This window comes from Haliotis rubra, unplaced genomic scaffold, assembly GCF_003918875.1.
Source record: "Haliotis rubra isolate DU_JTF1 unplaced genomic scaffold, ASM391887v1 Scf384, whole genome shotgun sequence".
Classification (NCBI taxonomy): Eukaryota; Metazoa; Mollusca; class Gastropoda; order Lepetellida; family Haliotidae; genus Haliotis; species Haliotis rubra.
The window spans coordinates 915,768-938,775 of NW_025767062.1; the positions used below are offsets into that span (position 1 = coordinate 915,768).

The window sequence follows — 23,008 nt, forward strand, 5'->3', positions numbered from 1 at the left end:
GGGTGGACCTAGTGTCATGATTTGGGCCGGAATTGGCAGTTGACTAGAATCTGCGGAACTCTTTTGCTGTCACACAATGTAATGACGTCATCTGTTTTTGTTGCCAATGAACTGGTCTTGCTCATATTTCTGTATATCTGACGCTGTTGGTGTTTGTATTCTATACTGTTAAAAAATTAGTACATATATACTTTATGCTAGACGTTTCCTTTGCGTGTGAGTTTACAATGTATCATCACATGTGACGATTGGTCACAGCAATGAACACCTTCCTCATGAGGTGTGAGTATGAGTTGTTGTCTTTGACAGTCTGTTACAATGTCACCAAAGTCACCATCTTCAAAGTGACCAGTCTTTACTTCTAGCTTTGATATTTTATGGATCGAAATGCACATAAAACATTAGTCCTCAAGTGGAGATATATACGAGGAGACTTTCCTCGGATCAGCAACAGGAACGTCCCGCGTGAGGTGTGTGTAGCGGTCGTCGTCAGAGACTGAACTGACCCTCAGACCACTGTTGGTACCTTTGGCGTCAACATCGCCTTCCACAGCCTTTACGTTGACATCTCCAGCCATTACGTTGACATCTCCAGCCCCTACTTTGACATCTCCCGGAAAGTAATCTGCTAACACAGGCAGTGCGTCATCACTGATATCGCTTGTGCCGTCTTGGTTCTGATTGTGAATCCCGTCGACCAGTTCTGCTTCATCTTCTCTGATTTCCCAGTACTTCTGATATTCTTGGTAGTCCATGTAATTGGGGTCTGCCTGCTCTAATACACTGTTCTGGGTACCAGGTTCTGCACCTTGAGTTGACCTGTTTGAATAGAAGAATTAAAACACATGTAGCGTGTGTCTTGTATGCCCGTTGTTAAAAATGCGTCATAGCGTCAATGACAACTTATCGTTTTAACAGACTCTTTTTCAAATAAATCATTTCTGATTTCTATTTTTCTAAACATTTATCCCCCAATAGCATATCTATGTAATATCATATTATCGTCATACTTCATGCCAAGTTACGTCATATAAAAAGGAGAAAGCGCAAAGAGGTTCTTTAGCTTTTGACAACGACTCATTCTCTTAATACATGCTCTGCCCCAGAAATATGAATGCTATTTGGAACACTGTGGTATATTTCACTTCAGAGCCTGATTATAGTAGTTGTCACTAAATGACACACATGTCACATTACGTTAACTGAGGAAGACTTTGGTCCAAACCAAACATCAGTACTCTCAGGATTTGACTTGAGATGGAAACCAGAAGACATAAATGTACATTCCTCCTTTGTACCCTGGATTCTAAAAACTCTATAATAGTCATATTTTTGGGTGAATGAACCAACAACTCCCCGTCTCAAAGGTCATCAATACTATCCAAGGAGGGGACCTCCCATTGCCTGCTAACAACAAACTATATTGACACTTACTTCCATTTGTATGCTTCAATTTATAACGACACAAAATCACTCTTCTATAAATGCGCTCCTGAAACAGGTACTGACCTTCTTGAACTGGTGGCAATGCACTCCTTTGGGATCTAAAACTTCGCATTTACTTTTTATATAGGGGTATATCTCATATTGATTCAATTTGTAAAACATGTTCCTATATTTGGAATATTCTGGTAAAGAGAAAGGTAGGTTTTATTGATTTCCCAAGGGCTTTTGATACAATAAGACATGATGTTCTCTTTAGCTGAAGTTGGTATTTCTGGTAAATTTTATAATATAATATCATCAATGTACAGCAGTTTATCTGCTTGTGTTAGAACCTCAAAGTGTTTACCTAAGTGTTTTACATGTAATATAGGTACCCGTCAGGGTTGTGTGTTAAGCCCACAGCTGTTTATCATATTTATTAATAAGTTGTTTTCTGTAATGGAAGAGGAAGGTGGTAACTAACAATTGTAGCATCATTGAGTCTGTTCAGGTAAAATTTTGTAAATGTTTTCTTGAAAGTTGGTAAAGCTACCTGTAATAACATGGCTCTTGCTGATTGTGGCAGACTTCCCCTACAAATTACTTATATGACTAAAGTAATAAAAAAATACTGGTGTCACCTATTGTATATGCCTTATATTACACTGCCAAAACATTGTTCTATTATGCTGAAGTCCTTAGATGATGTTGGCCGCACTACTTGAGCAACTTGTGTCAAAAATATTATATTTAAGTATGGTTTTGGCGATGCATGGATCACTGAGGATGTTGGCAATGCTGATTATTTCATACCCTTGTATAAGTAGAGACTTTCAGATAATTTTAAACAATGTTGGTCCACTTCAATTTAAAATCCAAATAAATGTTTTTATTACTCCCAAATTAAGACATTTTTGTAAATGTGGAAAGGCATTTAAATTCTGATATTCCTTTACATCTCAGATCTGCACTCTCTAAATTTAGATGTCGTAATTTTAAATTAGCTGTTGAAACTGGAAGATACAATAAAGTTAATTACAATGAGAGATTATGTTTATTTTGTAAATTGGATGACAAAAGTGTTATTGAAGATGAATTCCATGTACTCCTTAAGTGTGAACGTTTTTCTGATTTAAGGTTAAGATATATTCAGAAATATTTGAGTGATTTTGACCGAAAGGCCAATTTTATTTACATTATGAAAACACATAATGATTATATCATAAGAGATGTCAGTATTTTCTGGATCATGTACTTCAGCGCATAATAAATAGGTTCCTCTTACACAGCATGTGCACTAAACTATCTACATCATATGCAAATGAATGTATGATGGGCCTGTGGCCTTTTACTGAAAAAATACTTGTCTCTCTGTCTGTCATTTACTTTTTAGTAGGAGCTAAGGAAGTACAAAAATTTAAATTATAAATGCAACATTTGAACCTATTCTTATGTATGGTGCGCCACTATAGGGACTTTATTCATCCCGTCTTATAAATTTAATATAGAACAGAACCGACCGTTCCTTTCTTGGTGTGCAACGGAATACATCTAACATGGCTGTGGAAGGGGAGTTGGGATGGATTTCATGTCTTACCAAACAGAGAATAGATGTACGTGCTTACATCAGATTAACTAGAACTGCCAATTCACGTCGGTGCCTGAACAACTGCTTGAATGTTAAAAACACAGAAAGAAATCACTGGCCCGTACAGTGGAGACGTTATGCAATGAACTCGGCATATCAAATTTGTATCTAGTCCTCGCTCAATAAGAAGTGTGATATTTTCAGTGAAGTTGAGAATCAAACAGACAAACAAACAAATAAACAAATAAATAAATAAATAAATAAATTAGGAACATATAGGCTGCATGAAAAAGACCCAAAACGGAATTTTATGTTAAGTAAATCATATCTCACCAGAAACGAAAGACTCTAACGCGACTCCGTTGTAGCTTCTCCCGCTGGTATCGAAACCGGTCACTGTAAGCCCCTTACACTTATCAATTCAGTTTGAGAACTTGCCCCTTTTGTTAGAATGTTGAAAATGAAATTCATTTCTTGTGTGAATGCAAATTGTATGTTATCTTACATATGATCTGTAAGTCTCCTATTATACTTTTAATGATATTTTTATAAATGATAAAAATACTTTGTTTAATAAATTATTGAATTTTGCTAACATCTATTTTGTACATATGTTAGCCAATAATATAACAAAAAATGTTTCTAAGACGCAATTTACACGCGCCTACTCTAACAACATATACTTTCTATAAGTAGTTTAAAGGTCACATGGAACGTAAAACACAACTTTGCAGATTCTGATACCTTTCGGTATGGACTTACTGAAACAAATCATCAAAAATGCAAATTCAACTGATAAAGTTGAAAAATAACGCGATGAAAAAAAACCGCGCGAAATCGGAGTTCAAAAGATTCACCAATTTCCCCCCAGCACTAGGGGGAAATGTGGTTTCAACAGCTGCGCTGGGCTGCGCTCATAGCACATGCGCAGTGAAGTAGGTTCGCGCAGCTTAGAAGTGGGTTGTCCGGTGAAAAGCCGGTGGAGTCTTTGGTGTGAGCTATTTTTCAAATGTTTTGTTGATATTTCACAGGCGCCAGCTTTTTATAATATTATGACAGTATATTAACGATTTAACTGTTTATATAACTTCATTTGTCTCTTTCACCACACGTTCTTCTTACCGCGTCACTTTCTCAGTCTGATACTTAAAAGCAGTGTCATTATTTAGCGTTGACAGAATCTCTAACTGTGATATAGATATGTTGTTGTCACAGACAACAGACAAAACTCAATGTCTGTTTTATTGACACCTATGTGTCTGCCTACCTGTCTGCTAATGACAATATTCAGGGTGTCCTCCCATTACGCAGACAGCCAGTTCGCAGACACCTTAAAACAACAACATTTACGGTTCAGTGAACAGAGTGTCTACTACCTGTTACCTACACATTATAATGGAATAGTCCAAATAAAAACACAGGAACAAATTGAAGCTATATTATTTATTTTGAGAGATGGACGAAAAAACAGTAATTTGAATTTTTATTGCTGCAATATATAAACAGTTTATTTTCATACACATTTCGGTTTAACCTTCTAGTCTAACGGGAGTCGGCATCATCATATTGAAAACATTAGCTTTGCTATTAGAAATTGCGACACTCTTGTATCATATAAATCAAATAGACAAATGTGAACCTAAATATTATTCATATGGAATAAAGAAGTTAAATGTTTTGCACACAATATTGAGATACATGACAAGTGGCACTTTATTACGATTTATTAAGAATAAATATTTACAATATGACACATCATGTCAATGTGGCCATGGATGTGAGAATGTTTTTTCATTACTTCTTTGAATGTCAATTGTATACTACTCAAAGACATAAACTGTTACAATCTTTAGAAAGTATTGTTAAAATTAGAACACTGATTGGTATTAATCGTATCTTACATGGCAATGCAGGTGTTTCATTTACTGCAAATCAGAATGTTTTCAAATATGTACATATCTATATCTCTCCAACAAAACGTTTTCTCAGTTAACTTCTGTTGTACATGCTATTATTAGAAGGGGTCTTTTCTATCAATAAACACAACCAAACCTCTCAATGACAAAGCTGTTTGTATATTTGATAGTAATTGATAGTAAAATCAATTTGAGAAGACAAATCATTTATCATTTAAACACAACAAAGTTCTATTTACACACAATCAAACTTCTCAGTAGCGAACCTGTTTCAGGCTCACCCTGCTCTACTCACTAGACAGTGGACTGTTCCATTATACCTGTAGGTGGTACCCTAATTAACCTTCTAGTTCAGTGTCTGTCAACTGGGTGTCTGTCAATTGGGAGATAACCATATTCAGTACACAACTTTGATCACTGACCACATGCAATTTGAACTTAAGACCTATCAGGCTATATTCCATAAACAAAACGCATTGATTTATGGCCCGAGTGTGGCAGGGGTGATACTTGTACACATGACATGTTATGATGTCTGTTGATTGCAAAATCTTATACACAAAAAATGAGCATGTATTTACAAAACCCAACATCTCTATATATACACACGCAATGAGCCGTGAGGGAATCTGCAAATGAACCAGCCGTTACATTTGAGTGCTCACTCATCTCCTCTGACTGGGTTCGGTATCCCGGCTGCTTCGTTTCTTGGGAAGTACACCCAAGTACAAAATATTGCACTTTTCGTTTGCAATTGTACGCTTATAATTTTGTTTATGTGTTTTTACATAATCAGCAATGTATATTATATGTCATGAAGAAGTGATAATTGTGTTTTAATTATTTTTGATTTTTTGGTTGCATGTGACCTTTAAGCAAAATTTACCGTATTATATAATGTCATACTCTTAGATAATATATATGCTTCACTTTTTATACACTGTGGTTGCATATTTTCACTAATCTATTATTATTTATATTGTTTATTAAATATTTCATTTTGTAATACGCTTTTTATATTTCATAAGTTTTAAATGTATGAGTCTCATAAGCTAGTTTTGAGTGGATGGCAGTTTTTACATAAATGCTTTAAATTTCAATTACAATTTCTAACGATATCTTTTTCATCCTACACAAAGAAAACAAAAGCAAAAAAGACAGAAGAACTGGAATTAAAAATAAAACATGGTCGAATATACTAATAGAAAAAAACTTCAAATCGTTGATGAACTTTTGAGTAAACTATCAAAATATAAGAAAAAACTGACTGACTGAGTGAGTTTGGTTTTACGCCGCTTTTAGCAATATTCCAGCAACATCACAGCGGGGGACACCACAAATGGGCTTCACATATTGTACCCATGTGGGGATTCGAACCTTGGTCTTCGGCGTGACGAGGCACGCTTTAACCACTAGGCTACCCCACCGCCCCTATAACAAAAAAATGGAAGAAGTTAAAATGAGGAAATGAAAGGAATGCAAATCCGAAACCGAATTCTTGGGTATGAAGAAGGAGAAAAACCTTCAAAATATTTCTGCCATCTGGAAAATCGAAATTTCACAAAGAAATCAGTCAATAAGTAAATAACTTATGGTAAGTATGAAATTATTGACAGCAAATCAATACTGAATGAAGTGAAACTAGTTTATGAAAAATGTCTATGCTTCTCATGAAAAGTATAAGAAATGGGACTTTTTGAAAGATATTAACGCTCCCACTTTAAATAAAACACTGAGAGACTATCTTGAAAGTGAAATCAGTTTGGAAGAAATTAGCAAAGCTTTTTGCAGTATGAAGAATAATAAAAGCCAACTGATTGATCGATTTTCTATTGATTTGTTTTTGGGGAAGGAATAAATATGTGTACCTATCGATTTATTAAAGATATATCAACAAAAAATTAAATGTCTTTGAAAATGAAAAGGGGTGTTCTCACCTGTATTCCAAAATGCAACAAAAGATAGAACATTACTTAAAAACTGGAGGCCAATCTCTTTACATAATGCTATTTATCAGCTCCTGCATTGCACATAGATTAAAAATTACTTTAGGTGAACTTATTCACTATAACCAAACTGGTTTTATACCGGGTAGGGCTATCAGTGAAAATACAAGACTGTTATATGATATAATGTTTGAAACAAAGAAACAAAACATTCCTGGTTTGAAAAAGCGTCTGACACTGTTTCAAATGAGTTTATCAACATAGTTTTACATAAATTTAGCCCTGAAATGATAAGGTGGATAAATATATGAACTTATGAAACAATGTCTTGTGTTATCCAAAATGGTAATCTATCTGACTTTTTTTGCAACTGAAAGGGGATGTAGACAGGCAGACCCTCTATCCCCTTATCTTTTCCCTTTTGTTGCTCAGATTCTTGGCTGCATGATAAGACATAATGAAAACATTAAAGATATGGTCATCAATGATAATGAATATAAACTGGATCATTATGCTGATGATACTGATTTTTTTCTTGATAGAACTGAAGAGAGTTTGTATTTTGCTATTGACAATTAATATATTCCACAAAATGTCAGGTTTCGATTAATCAAAAGCAACCTGGAATGTATAAAGAACTAAATCTATTGAAAAAATGCGCAATGGTCTGAAAATTGAATGGGTAATTGGTGAATTTAATAGGAATTAAATTTACAACAGATCTTGAAGACTTATGGGTAATCTACACCAGAAAGGGATGGGAGGAAATTATACTCTTGCAACTTGGAGAAAAAGACATTTATGGTAAAATAACAGCAACAAAAATTCTAGCAATCTCCAAATTGGTTCATATTTTCAATTCCTTGCCCAACCTACCAGCAGAATGTATCAATTTTCTTGAGAAAACCTTTTGGAATGACAAGAACGATATAATAAAGAGAAATGTAATTTAAAAAAAACAACTATGAAGAAGGAGGTTTGTGAATGATTGATATAAAACATTTATAGACTTTAAGACGGTATTTCAAAGATGTGATAAGAATAATCAATGGAATATACTTTTCAAAGACATATTTAATTTTAGAGAAAATTCTGAAACTTACGTTAAGATTGAAAATCCTTTTTGCCATGATGTGCTAAAAGCATGGCAACTATTATTTTATATACCCATTATATTCACCCAAATACATCAATGAAATTCTATCCCAACCATTTGGTTTAATCACAATTTCAACAGTTCATTAAACTACATAAAAATGGGGCAGATAAAGGGACTATAATATATTAGGGATATTTGTGATGAAACTGGAATATTATCAATATAATCTTTTAAAGAAATATTTGGTATCAAAGGTACTTTTTTAGATCATAGATGTTTACTGCATGTATTACCCCACTCTTAAAAGATTGCTGTTATAACTACTGTCATTTAGTACCAGTATCATTTGAATGTTAACCAATGCCAGATCTATTTACTAAAAACAACTAAAGGCTGCAGGATTTTTTATGATAATCATATTTCCAATGTAATAAATGGCAGCTGTTATTTCCCGAAACAGACTTTGATTGGAAAATATATATATTTCCAGCATACAGAAAATAATTGCAAGACATAAAACTTTTCAATACAGATTACTACAAGGTGTTATTTATACAAAAAGCGAATTGCTTAAAATGAAATAAAGTTGATAGCAGTTTATGTTGTTTCTGCAATGATGTAAATGATCAAAACATACGGTTTGGTTTGGTACTCTACATCAAAGTATAAATCACATCATCATTGCAGTAAACAGACACACTTACTCATGCAGTATTAAGAATACGTATCTAAACATAACTTTATTTTAAAAAACTCTGAAAGAAATATTCTTGAAAGAAATAGTCTATGAAATACCATATATATGACATTTTTAAAAAATAAAATATGACATTTCAATCAAAAATGGGGCCTTCTCTTCCCAGTACGGCGATGAATTTATAATGTATCCATATTTACCTGATATCATCTTTTTTTTATTGACTTAACATAAATGTATATTAACACTTTAATGAAATACCCCTGTTTAAGTTGTTCTAAACATAAAAGTTACTAAATATGCCACTATGAAATGGTGAATCTTATGCATTGCAGATTTTAAAGCAATAAACGTCAGCACTACTAGTATTCATATGCAAGTCTTCAAATGTTACAGGTGAAGTTTCGTTGTTACTATCACTTGAAAGATAAATTAAGTATGACACTGGATAATAAATATAATCACACCCTCGTGTCTTTTTGATATCATATATATCACTACAAGATGATAAAAGTGAGTAAACATGTCTCACTTTTATCAACGAGTGGTGATATATTTAAACCTTTCAGTTCCGACTCCAATGTTTCATTTCGTCTCTTTCTTTCGTTAACATTGTATGTAATTAACGTGTAAAGCATTAGCATAACATTCTCTTTCTGTGCTAATGATGACCGATGTACAAGTTATGAGTCAAACGTTCTTTAGATTTATCGCCCTTGAATCACAGGGAATGCGACTGTACTGACCTTTGTGCACACGTGTTTTTGCGGAAACAGAAACAGCAAACAGTACTTGCAACCAGAAGGAAAAAGCCTACTGCACCCAGAACGACCGTCAGAGTAGTTATGCTGATATGAGGCCACATCGGAAGAGCTGGTAAACAAACATACAATGGACATGAATCTTTCGCGAAGTGGTACAGGAGCACTGTCGTGAGCCAACGACCATACGAACACTAGTCTTGGGGCATAATATTTGGCAAATTGTCACGAAACAATTGTAATAGGGTAACTGCCGCATTAGCAATGGTCTTGAGACAACTGTTACATGGAGAGTCTTGGGGTGGCTGTCACATGGGCAATAGTCTTTGGGTAGCTGTCACATGGACAATAGTGTTGGGATAACTGCCACATTGACAATAGCGTTCGGATAAGTGCCACGTGGACAGTAGTGTTGGGATAACTGCTACACGGACAGTAGTCTCGGGATAACTGCTTCATGGACAATAGTGTTGGGATAACTGCCACATGGACAGTAGTGATAGGATAACTGCCACATGGACAGCAGTGTACGGATAACTGCCACATGGACAATTGTCGTGGGATAACTGCGACATGGACAATAGTTATGGGATAATTGCAACATGGACAGTAGTATTGGGATAACTGCCACATGGACAATCGTGTTGTGATATGTGCCACAGGGCAATTGTCTTTGGGGTAACTGCCACATGGACAATAGTCTTACTGCAACTGCCATATAACCATTACCGCGGTGATAACTGAGAACAAAAGGTTTTGGACAAGTGATACAAAAGCATATTATTCGTATAAGTGGCAATTAGCCTAAGGACAGGGCAGCATTGGCCGGAAAAACTCCCACATGAAGGATAATCTGGTGAGACCTGAAGCATTATAACTATTACACATCTACTAAAATACTCACTGCTGTTGCGATAGCCTGTAGAGCATCCTGGCCGAGAGCAGGTCCGTGTACAGTTAAGCTCATTTCCGCCTTCGCTGACACTGCAATCCTCAACACAAGCACCGGTGTTCTGATCACAAACACCACGAGGACACAAAGTACATGTTTCATTACAGTATTCCCCATAGAACCCATTTCTACACCCATCCACACATGAACCGCTTTTGGAGTCACATGTTCGGTTGGCGCAGTTCTCAGGACAAGGTTCACAGGCTGACCCGAAATGATGAAGTTCACAGCCTTCAGCACAAGAACCTGCTGCATTACATCTTTGATGACGACATCCAGGATTACACGGAGAAGAACACCTCGGGCCGAACCAGCCATCCACACAGCCATGGAGACACGTGGCGCTGTGTTTGTGACATTCACCTGTACAGCTGTCTGACGTCACAGCAGGAAGACACTTGTGGGCTGACTTTGGGCGGCATGTTTTACTGCAAGTCTCGGCACAGAAGTCCCCGTAGAAGCCAGGAACACATTCACAGTCAGACTCACAGGATCCTGCACAGTTCTCACACGTCTTCTCACAGTTGACTCCATAATGTGTCGGGTCACACTCGTCACATACTCCTGTCATCCTGTTGCAGGTTCTGCAGTTACTGGGGCACGTCTTGCATCCTGATCCGTACCTGGAATCTCGACATCCGGCAAAACAAGCATCACCCAGCTGACAGTACTCCCCGTCACATCCATCTGGACACAGTCGACAGTTGACCACGTGACTGTCACATGGTCTGTTACAACTTGTGCCTTGGTATCCTGCTACACATCCTGCAGTACACTTGCCTGCACCTGTTCCCGGGTCTAGTTTACATGTATTGTATCTGCATTTGCTGTTACATTGCGACTTGCATTTCATTCCAAAATAGCCCTTGTTACAACCATTTAAGCAATTGCCCTCCATGTTGCACTGAGAACAATGCTGACGCTCCTTACAGTCCGCACCTGTTAATTACAAAGTACATGATGTTACAGGATCATCATACCAGTTGTTCTGATGTCAAAATATCATGAATTAAATCCAGTATTGCAATGGTAGCAAATATAGTGAAACCCCTTAGTCACTGCATACTGATTGTAAATACTAATCTCTACTGTGGTTTACCGAATGCGGATCACTGTGCAGAGTTAGGCGTGCCAGGATCCAGATACCTCAAACTCAAACCTGCCCTGCTCATGATACTTTGTTTACCACTAAACACAAACCTTAGACTTTTTTCTCTTCGAGTTCAGTGATAACACCATGTTAAAAAGATAATTGTCATCAAGAAACATCTAGACTGAACGTGTTTGAGACAAAGTTACTTTATAGGCCAGGAGCATTAGACATGACATTGGAAAAAAAATAGTAGAAAGCTGATTTTTTCAGGAAAGCTTCAGAACATCATTGCCATGTACAAGATACAAAGTTCTGCAAATTCTACCTTGTGACATTTTCAAAATGGCCGCCAATTTCAAGATGGCCGCCAAAATCATTCAATTGATTATGCAAACAGATATTTTGTAAATAATTATGCCATGTGATATATCAAATGAAAGCTCATCTTACAGGGATTCCACATATATTGATATCATGCCTTGTTGCATTTTCAAAATGGCCGCCAATTTCAAAATGGCCACCATTGTCCTTAAAATAATCAAAATAATCTCACGAAAATATTTCTTTTTAATTAACCATACCTTGTGATATATTAAAAGAAAGCCCTTCTCACAAGGAATCTCAATATATTACTTTTAACACCTCACATACATAAGACAATTAAATTTGGCATGATAACCACACATTTAGTGCTTGTGCTTTTGGTACCAGACGTCAAAATGGCTACTCATGGTTGGTTAATCGAGACAGCTGTGGTCACCAAATTGATGGTAATTCACTTGTACAATTATCAATATCATCATTTTTAGTTAGTAAACTTTGAATCTCACTGTAATCTTTGACTGATGTATCATAAGGTCTTTTTGTCAATCACAACATCTCATTCTTCAATACTGAGTACATTTTGGCAGGTTGGCAATCCTCGACATCCAGTGCAAAGCAATTTGCACTCAATTCCTGCTCTTTGACAACTGCACCGTCTCCTGCACTCAAACTTGCATCCACTCACTATCATCTTCAAGACTTTCTCTGGAGCAATTGCTCTATCTGTCTCAATATGAACAAGGACCCCATCCTTGATTTGCCATCCCCACTCTGTTGGTGAAAGCTCATTCCCTTGCCATTGCTGAACCGTATGGTACACACGGTAGCCGTGGAATTTAGTGGCTGATGAAGTTGGGGGAAGTGATTCCAGTTTGAAACCTGAAGAGGACACAGAGGCTCGATGAATGGACTAGTGTACATGTTGTAGCGGTGTTCGTCCAGTGATGTTGAGTCTACAGCTCCATAGAGTTTAAGCATGAACATCTCTCCAACTTGTGCAATGTGTGCAATGCCATCATTTGAACTGCCAAATTGAAGGAAAACATCCAAGCAATCCCAATTGGACCTCTCCTGGAATAGAGCAAGAGCTTTCTTTTTACCCTGATTGTAGATGGCTGATGCTGTATCACAGCCTGTTATTGCATGAACAAACATCAGATGCTGTCATATATTGGGCATGGTTTACTGTAATGATCCATGTCATTTGCGGCTTGTGCAATCAACATTACCAACAGGTCCGTGTCGTTCCCCACGACAACAACAGGTGATTGGTTATCTCTGGCCTTGTTAATTGCAGTTGAAGCAATCAAGCAGTCAGCATCAGCAGGGCTCTGTTGCACAGCTAAACCGTCCCTGGCAAGTCTTCCCTTCAATAATGTTGTGAATCGACCTTTGTTCTTCTTGTTGCTCAGAAAAGGTTTAGATGAAGTTGTTACTTTCAGGTCTGGCTCAAAAATGATTTGAGATGATATGTTCGGCTGAGCAGATTTTGTGGAACACGCACTGCCATATCCCTCACACACCACCGAAGATGCTGAACCGTAATGTTGAAGCACAAAGGACACATAGCTGTCACATATCTGGTTGTATGTAGCATCCGTGGGCCAAGGCAAACGTTGTAGCAGGTGGCCACCGTCAATGACATAATGCACTCCTTTTGGATGGTCTGGTCATTGTGGACTTGGACTTGTGATTTCAGTTGATTAGCCAGAATACACTTCATATTCTTTCGCATCATGCCTTTGTCAAACAAGGCAGGTGGTTGCTTGGCAAATTCATGAAGTAGGTACAACTTCATCTCTGACTTATCCTCTATCACACAGGTGACTCGCATGAATAGCAGCTCAGAGTTTACTTGGACTGGCTCTCCTCTGATTTTGATTTGATTCTTTTCCTCACTGATGCTTATCACCTTATCTTTTCACTTCAACTTTATGTCAGCAAACATCTGACCTGTCACAGCTGAAGCTGCCTTCATTCCTATAGAAACTGCTTTCCTATGCAGATGAGCGACCCATGCTCTTCAATGGAGAAAGGAGAATGATCTTTCAGCCAATGGAATAATGTTCCATAGTCCTTGTTGTCTCTCATGATGTTACATAAATGAAGGTCAACATGTTGCTCAGATATTTGGCCATGCACTCCTGTGAACCTCTCTAGAGCATCACATATTGGTATGCACTGAGGCATTGCATGGACCCATTTGGCGAAAGTGCTGTCAGTAATACCATGACCACGAGCCATGCCACCACAGATCTTCAGCAGTCGCATACGAACTTGCTCGATCACTTAGTCAGTGAAGTTGCCACTCCAAAATTTGTTAGTTCTACGGATGGTGAAGTGCCCGTGTTCTGTGTAGGCCTTGAACTGATCTGGTGACATTATGTCCTTCGGGGTTTTCATTTCTTCCAGATACAGACGTGCAGATTTGGCAAGATGACCAGCAACATGGAATAAGGGAATCATCTTGCTGACAGACAGCAGATGTAGATTCCAGTCTCCTGTGCACTCCGCGCGAATGAACTGCTGAATCAATGACACTTATTCCTAATAGTCTATCCAAAGTCTACCTGTCCTGCTTTTTGATGAGACTTTGATGTCAGTCTTCAAATCATCAACAGTTTCAGCTAGCCGTAGGATATTGTCCAGGTTTTGAGAGTCAAGGGAGCCAATATCGCAATCGCCACCCAACAAACTGCCATGTATGGTACGAAGCTTTTCCACATTCAAAGAATCAAGAACATCTGTTGATTGCAGTAGGATGGACATGATAGCCGCAGATGACAGCAGATGACTTCAAAGTGCATGGGCAAAAGCATGGCCTGTCAGCATGTGGATTACAGAATTAGGTGCATAAACAGTCGCCCAAAGATCTTCCAAGCCGCTTCCACCCATCACATATATAATTGAACCCATGTATGACATGAGTAAATGAAACCGTCCTAACTTAAGGACAACCCTGTTGAGCTGTGGATGTGCCGATTCCACAATTTCTGCTGCTTTAATGTAGAGTGGCTGGTCAAATGTTACTGGACAAATCCCAAGATGTTGGTTTTCAGCCAACAACTGTACAAACGCTAGAGCAGAGTAGATGGTATCGGGCCTTAATAGGTCCTGGGTGACAAATGGCAAAATCTGAATTTTGCTTCTTTCGTTGTTGTCTTCAGTTACAGTTGACTGCATAAATCTGCTCCATGATGGATGTTGTAAGAGTGGAATATCAAATGAAAAACGTGCTAGCCATAGATTGTCCAAAGGCTTTGTCAAGCAAAGAATTGGCACAGTTGGTTTGGGTAGTTCAATTGGTCCAATCTTGACTGTAGGCCCGATGTAGAAAGTTTGAGGTATACCTTGACAGGGATCTTTGCGCCCTCAGCTGCTACATCAGTTGATGTCATGATGTGAGTGGAGCGAGGTATAGATATCTGAATGGGCTCTTTCCTGACTGGCGTCACACAACCAATTCCACCTAAAACATGTCACGTACCAAAGCCAATGGTAGTGCTAACATTGATATCAGCATTGTCAAATATGAAATTGACAAGCTCACCCTCAATATCCAAACATTTGTCGCCTGAAAGAAGTGCATAATACAAGGGTTGGACCTCTCTATATTCATCAGCAAAGGAAAAGCTTCTAAGGATATCAACCAATTCTCTGCTTTCATACTAGCGGTTAATGTAAGTGGATATATATTTGATGTCTGGTACCAAAAGCACAAGCATAAAATGTGTGGTTATCATGCCATAATTAATTGTCTTATGTATGTGCGGTGTTAAAAGTAATATGTTTAGAATACTTGTGAGAAGAGCTTTCTTTTAATATCACAGGGTATGGTTAATTAAAAAGAAATATTTTCGTGAGATTATTTTGATTATTTTAAGGACAATGGTGGCCATTTTGAAATTGGCGGCCATTTTGAAAATGCAACAAGGCATGATGTCAATATATGTGGAATCCCTGTAAGATGAGCTTTCATTTGATATATCACATGGCATAATTATTTACAAAATATCTGTTTGCATAATCAATTGAATGATTTTGGCGGCCATCTTGAAATTGGCGGCCATTTTGAAAATGTCACAAGGTAGAATTTGCAGAACTTTGTATTTTGTACATGGCAATGACGTTATGAAGCATTCCTGAAAAATTCAGCTTTCTACTATTTTTTCCAATGTTACCTATTGTTTGTGTCTAATGCTCCTGGCCTTTTAAAAGGAAGTTCATGATAGAGAACCCAACCTTCCAATTTACAATTTGACGACGGAACCACAAGAAAACACAGAAAGAGTGCGACGGATGTAGCTTTCTTGTTACAATGTTGAATTTTCGGAGCAACGGGTGGATAACTTGTTCTTGAAAGCAGTTCAATGTTGACCTAGAAAGCCATTTGAGAAAGACCAATCCCGAATGCACTCCAACCTGTAATTGCGATCTTTCTGTATCTGCCCGACATGGAAGCACTGTTGGATGCTGGTAAAACTCTACGAGGCAAGGATCTCCCTCTAAACTTTAAAAACAACCCAGAGGGCTATCCTGTATCACCAAACTAAAAAACTCGGAAACAAATCCTTTGGAGTTCCAACAGGAACACAACCAGTTACGTTCCAAGTATAACCCATCCATTTTCTGCCCGACATGGACAACATCTACACCGACAAGGGCCACATCTACACCGACAAGGGCCACATCTACACCGACATGGACCACATCTACACCGACATGGACCACATCTACACCCACATGGACAACATCTACACCGACATGGACCACATCTACACCCACATGGGCCACATCTACACCGACAAGGGCCACATCTACACCGACAAGGGCCACATCTACACCGACAAGGGCCACATCTACACCGACATGGACCACATCTACACCGACATTGACCACATCTACACCGACATGGACCACATCTACACCTAAATAGACCACATCTACAACCACAAGGACCACATCTACACCTACATAGACCACATCTACACCGACATGGACCACATCTACACCCACATGGACCACATCTACACCGACATGGATCACATCTACACCCACATGGGCCACATCTCCACCGACAAGGACCACATCTACACCCACATGGGCCACATCTACACCGACATGGACCACATCTACACCGACATGGACCACATCTACACCCACATGGGCCACATCTCCACCCACAAGGACCACATCTACACCCACATGGGCCACATCTACACCGACATGGACCACATCTACACCCACATGGGCCACATCTCCACCCACAAGGACCACATCTACACCGACATGGACCACATCTACACCGACATGGACCACATCTACACCCACATAGACCACTCCACCACCAAGGGCTGAGGCTCTGTCTGGGAGCTTTTAGGACCTCTCCGGTAGACAGTCTATATGCGGAGGCCAATGAACCTTCCCTTGAACAACGCCGAATTAAACTGTCACTGCAGTATATCACTAAATTATGTTCAAATGAGTCAAATCCAGCATACAATTGTGTTTTCAACCCTCTCTATGAAAACCTGTTTCCTAATCTGCCAAGCCTGGTTCCACCACTTGGAATCAGGATCGAACCACACATATCTGCAGCTAAAATCGATCTCAACATCACTGCACCTTACTTACTTCTGTCCTCACCACCGTGGCAAATGGTGAAACCACAGGTCGATCTTACCCTCACCAAACTCAAAAAGTCTGAAACAAATGCTTTGGTGTTCCAACAGGAATACAACCAGCTACGTTCAAAGTATAACACCCATAGATCCATTTTCACAGACGGATCCACGGATGATGGTCAAGTTGCCAGTGCTACAGGCATTGGATGCAAGACTCTAGAAATCCCGACAATAGTTTCATTTTGGCTGCTGAAGCCAAAGCTATCTTCCCAGCTTTGACCTATATTCAACAACAAAACTATCCCCAAAAGTTCACCATTTTAACAGATTCATAATCTTGCCTTCAAGCACTACAAAGTGTTCAAGTCACCCAATCATCCTGGACATTTTGCAACTTTACAACGATCTTTCTACTGGCCTCTGCTGGTTGCCGGGTAACACAAAGGTCAATGCTGCAGCAAAAGCTTCTTTGAAAAAGCCACTGCTGATACCGTACAGTGATTTCAAACCCACTATCAAAAGTTATAGTCGGGACCTCAGGCAAAATAAGGTGGGACACCCAAGTAGGAAGAACTAAACGTATGGGTAGTTGCATACTAATCTCGTACGTCACTCGAGTGTCGTATCACGTTGACCTGTGTCGTAAGGACTTGACCTGAGATTCTCACGATTTGATTGGATAACCGATCAGCTCTCAGTTAGCTCACGTTGTGACGGAACTACTTGTTCATTCATAACAAACACGTGAATTCATTCATTCTACAACTTAGATGCATTGTGGGAATGTAACAAATGCGAACGTTCCCGTATCGCTGTTTATTTGTGAGTCGAACTGAGACATTATATCCGTCGAAAAACATAAACGCAATGCTTCCACCAGTGATGTTAGCCGAGTGAAGCAATTGCAAACCAAGGGGTGCTACGGAGTAGTTTACTGTAGGAAGCTGTACTAGGCGATGACAGCTGACATGCATCGTGACGTCGGTTACCAAGGGACAGACGAGAATGGTGTAGTGACGTCAATACAGTGTGACGTAAAGTAATATATAAAATAAAATATAAAACGTGGGTAATAAATAAAATACCACACTCGGTCTCATCACATACGAATTATAAGAAACTCGTGACTTTCCTATGGCTTCTGACCTCGCTCCTATGGTTTCGCTTTCGCTCGGTCATATATCATAGGAAAGACACTCGTTTCGTATGTAATGAGACCTCGTGTAGTATTCTCTATATTCCTACTTGGGTTGTCAGTTAAGATGCGATGAGGTAACTTTACGACGATGTCGTATTGGCCAAAGTCGATTTACTCATGACTATCTGCTGAAAACGGATTGGGATGGACCTCCCATGTGTGTCTCTTGCGATGAAGTGTTCACCATCAAGCATATTCTGTTTGACTGTGTGGACTTTTCGACTGCAAGGAATTCACATTATGATGCGAGTAATCTGAAAGATCTATTTTCCCGCGTGAGTGGGCATCTCATTCTTAACTACCTGATGGAAGTTGACCTGTATCATAAAGTGTAAATATGTAACGTGAATAACAAATTGCTGGCTTTGGAATTTTAGTGCTATGACATTTTTTGTTTTTAAAAAATATATTAATGAATACACATGTTCGTAAACTACAACTCATTTCAACATTGTACTTATAATGTTTATGAATGCAGGCTTGTTCTCGTCGCTATATGGTTGGAATAATGCCGATGTGACTTAAAGCCCAATTCAACTCAGCTAATAATAATAAGAAGAATAGGGATATTTATAGAGCACCCACCAATGCATGCTCATGACAGTGAGAACCTATGTACAGGGAGAATGAAGATTCAACGAAAGGCTTTAGTGAAGAAAAGCGTCTTAAGATTTTTTTGAAAGAATCAGTTGTTTCAGAAAGTTTTATGTTGAGTGGCAAAGAGTTCCATAGGAGTGGAGCAACATGTTGAAAACTTTTCTTTCCGTTGGAAGAGAGGCTAGCCGGGGGAACTACCAGTAGATGCTGATTTTGAGAACGAAGAGTCCAGGATGGAACATACTGGGTTAACAGGGATGGTAGATATGAAGGAGCAAGATTGTTGAGACACTCTGCTTGGTTATGTACTTCCCGATTGTGTCGATGGTACGAAGATGTTGGTAGCAGATCTTACACAGATGTTCAATTTGTGAGGACATGGATGGGTCAGACTGCATCTGCACTCCTAGATGCTTGACTTGTTTTGAGGGACAGATGCAAGCAGAGGCAATCTTCACTCGATCCATATTCACCTTGTATTGCTGTCTTCTCACTAACAATACCTGTGTTTTCTCGTCATTTAGTTTTAGTTTCCTTTCAGTCATCCACGATTTTATTCAGATGTGCAATTTCAATCTGCTGAAGGGTACTAAGTAAAGAAACTATATTGAATTTGTTTATCAGTTCCACATCACCAGCATATGAGAAGTGAAGAGTGTCAAACTTGTCAGATGACTGACATAGATAAGAAATAAAACTAGACCCAGTGCTGAACCTTGTGTGGTCTTTAAGGATCTCCTCAGGTCCAGCAATTCATAGAACAGGTCTTGGCAGGACTTGATGTGTTTGTGCAATCATCGACGATGTGTCTATTTCTGAAAGATGATAACGAACACCTTTCAAACATTGACAAGGTTCTACAGAGTATCCGGAGTGCGAGTCAAGGCCGAGAAGTGTCACTACATGAAGGACTCGGTAGTATACACTGGTCTGAGAATATTAGCTGAAGGAGTCTAACCCACCAAAGAAAGGTTGAAGCAAGAAAGCTCCAGTTACATGAACTTCGATCATGGTTGGGAATGTTAAACTTCCAGGCCAAGTCTATTTTAAACATTTCTACTATCATCCATCCATTGAACGACTGTGAGGTCGCATTCAGGAATGCTAAGAATGCAATTACCTTTGAAAGACTGTTACCACACTACGACCCAGAACTGCCGCTGTTTTTGGGAGCTGACGCTGCGCTTGCCCAGATTGTTCACAACGACCGATAGCTGATACATCAAGGAATCTCAACAAAAACACAAAAGACTTTGGACAGCTTGGCAAGGAGGCACTTGCTATTATTTTGGGACTAAAGAGATTCAGAAACAACCTCTACGGACGAAGATTCACTATGTTAACAGATCACCTCTGATAAGGATATTAGGCCAAAGACAGCTGCTCCGACGCCGCTCAAAGACTACAGAGATGGGCTCTCTTATTGTCCACTTTCAATTACGATCTTCAGTTCATTCCTTCATGACAAAATGAATTGGCAGACGCGTTGTCATGTCTTCCTCTAGCAGATGACACGGATTCACTGTACCAAGTGGAAGACAAACGACTCAACAGCTCAGATATTGCTCAGACTACGAAGAGATATCCCACTCTATCACGAGTGATGCATTTTACTCGCACAGGATGGCCAACAGAGATAGGCGAAGCTCTCAAACCCTACTTTAATTGAGAGATGAAGTTGTCTGTGGAGCAAGACTGTGTATTGCTAAGACTGAGAGTAGGTATTCCAAAAAAAGCATCAGGATGACATTCTTAACGAGGTTCACGTGGCTCATCCTTGAATCGTTCGAATGAAGGAAGTTGCTCGCAGCTTTGCTTGGTGTCCCAATTGCAACATCAACGTAGACACCGAATCGATTGTGAAACAGTGTAAGAGTTGTCAACAAAGCACTCAAAGTGTGGCTCCACTTACACCATGGGTAAGGTCACTAAATCCATGGAGGAGAATGCATATTGACTTTGCAACTAAAGAAAACCATGACTATCTCATAGTTGTCGACGCTCATTCCAAGTGGCCAGAAATGATACTTATGAAAAGTACGACGGCTGGGGCAACAACAAATGTACTCAGAGACTTGTTCAGCAAGTACAGCTTATCGCACCAGGTAGTAAGTGGTAACGGCCCACAATTCCGAAGTGAGGAATTTAATCAAATCTTGAAGATGAACGGAGTAAAACTTGTGAAAGGCGACCCATGCCACGCAACTAGTAACGGTGCAGTAGAAGGGATGGTTGAGACGTTCAAGAACAGTCTTGCAGCCAGCAAAACGAATTAACTGACAATTTAACAGTGTATTGCACGCTTCCTGCTGCAATATCACACGACGCCTCACACAGCGACAGGACGGACATCAGCAGGTTTATTCATGGGCAAAGAACTTAGGGAAAGGATAACCCTTGTTCGTCCAGATCTGCAAGGAAAAGTTTGGAAAAAATGGACAGATCAAAAACTTCTCCACCACAAGGAGAAGGGACTCCCCATGTTCTACCCAAGAGATCAAGCAAAGATCAAGGACGTGGGACGTGACGGAACATGGTGGAGTGGAACGATAGCAAAACGCATATGTTGTGGTGCTAGAGGACGATAGGGTGTGGAAACGACATATTGATCATCTGACAAACCAGTGGATAATTCAAGTATGTTGTGTTGTGAAAAAGACTAAACCATTTCATTTTAAAGTTGGAGATCGAGTGAGATTGAATCATCTCAGTAACATCTGTAGCAGAGAATACAACGAGAAATAGAATGGGGAAACATTCACTACTCTCGGAAGCTACTGAAACACTATGATGGAGAAATTCAGGGCACCTTCTACCAATCAGATCTTCATAAAGAGGACGTAAGAGACGACGATGTATGAAAAGTGGAGACTGTACTGAAGACCAGAGGAAAAGGACTTAATAAGCAATATTTTGTAAAATGGCTTCACTGATAAATTCAATTTTTGGGTGAAAGCGTCTGATATACATTCACTGTAAATATTTGCATATATTGTAAGAGTACACACAGCATGGTCTTAGACATCCACACTGTACACTCACATTTCACCATTGTAGCTCAATGGGTATATGGAAGGTATACCAGATGTACATACAATATTCGGATCTTGTGGACCAACAGGGGGTCCAGACTCGCCCGTTTGTTAGACGAAAGTCAAAGCAGTCCTCAGGACGGAGAAATAGGCTGATGCTATTTCATAGCCTCACATATCCGAAGAAACGTTTGACTGGAACGTCATTTTTGGCACGAGACAGCATCATACGTTATTAACGAGTACTAGTGGGGAATACATTTGATGGTTAACGTTCGTACTTCTTACCTAGTGTGTAATCAGCCACACAGATCAGCACCATGATGGCGATCAGTGCCATAGTTACCTGAAAATGAAATATACACAGCTTAATGTATCATATACTCATTATGACTGGTATAAGAAAAGATGTTATGGATGTCAACTTCTTCTTTATTGTTTACACAACGTTTCTGGACTATTCCTTGCCCCGTCGTCAGGTGGATACTAACTAACGAACGAACGAAATTAATAGTTTAACGTCGGCTTTTAGCAGTTGTACATGAAGCCAGGGTGATGTTTTTAAGCATGTATATACAATAAACAGCAGATTATAAGATAAAAGAGAATAAAATGTACAAAAACAGATATGGTGTTGTTACAATAGATAAAGTGGGTAATCGGTAGAAGCCAATGAGTCTGATTGGTGTACAATAGAGTGGCTGATAGTCTCACACTATACAACAGCTGGCATGAGATACTAAAGGTGGGGATGAG

The 23,008-nt window shown here is 39.1% G+C and overlaps 1 protein-coding gene across 1 annotated transcript; it reads right to left on the reverse strand.

Annotated features, from left to right (window-relative positions):
* Positions 1-401: 401 nt before the first annotated feature.
* Positions 402-22,597, reverse strand: LOC124286473 (cell death abnormality protein 1-like). The gene is made up of 4 exons (XM_046722852.1): positions 22,541-22,597; positions 10,337-11,323; positions 9,418-9,544; positions 402-819 (listed from the first exon to the last, which is right to left on the reverse strand). The coding sequence occupies exons 1-4, from the start codon at positions 22,590-22,592 to the stop codon at positions 402-404; spliced, it is 1,584 nt and encodes a 527-aa protein (XP_046578808.1). The 5' UTR covers positions 22,593-22,597.
* Between the last annotated feature and the right edge of the window lie 411 nt (positions 22,598-23,008).

What these genes read in the sequence shown, in the direction of transcription:
- LOC124286473 (XM_046722852.1), bottom strand. Translation starts at nt 22,592, where the DNA reads ATGGCACTGATCGCCATCATGGTGCTGATCTGTGTGGCTGATTACACA. An exon ending in TGTGGCTGATTACACACTAG is followed by an intron (nt 11,324 to 22,540) that starts GTAAGAAGTACG and finishes TGTAATTAACAG; the next exon opens with GTGCGGACTGTAAGGAGCGT. An exon ending in AAAAACACGTGTGCACAAAG is followed by an intron (nt 820 to 9,417) that starts GTCAGTACAGTC and finishes CTATTCAAACAG; the next exon opens with GTCAACTCAAGGTGCAGAAC.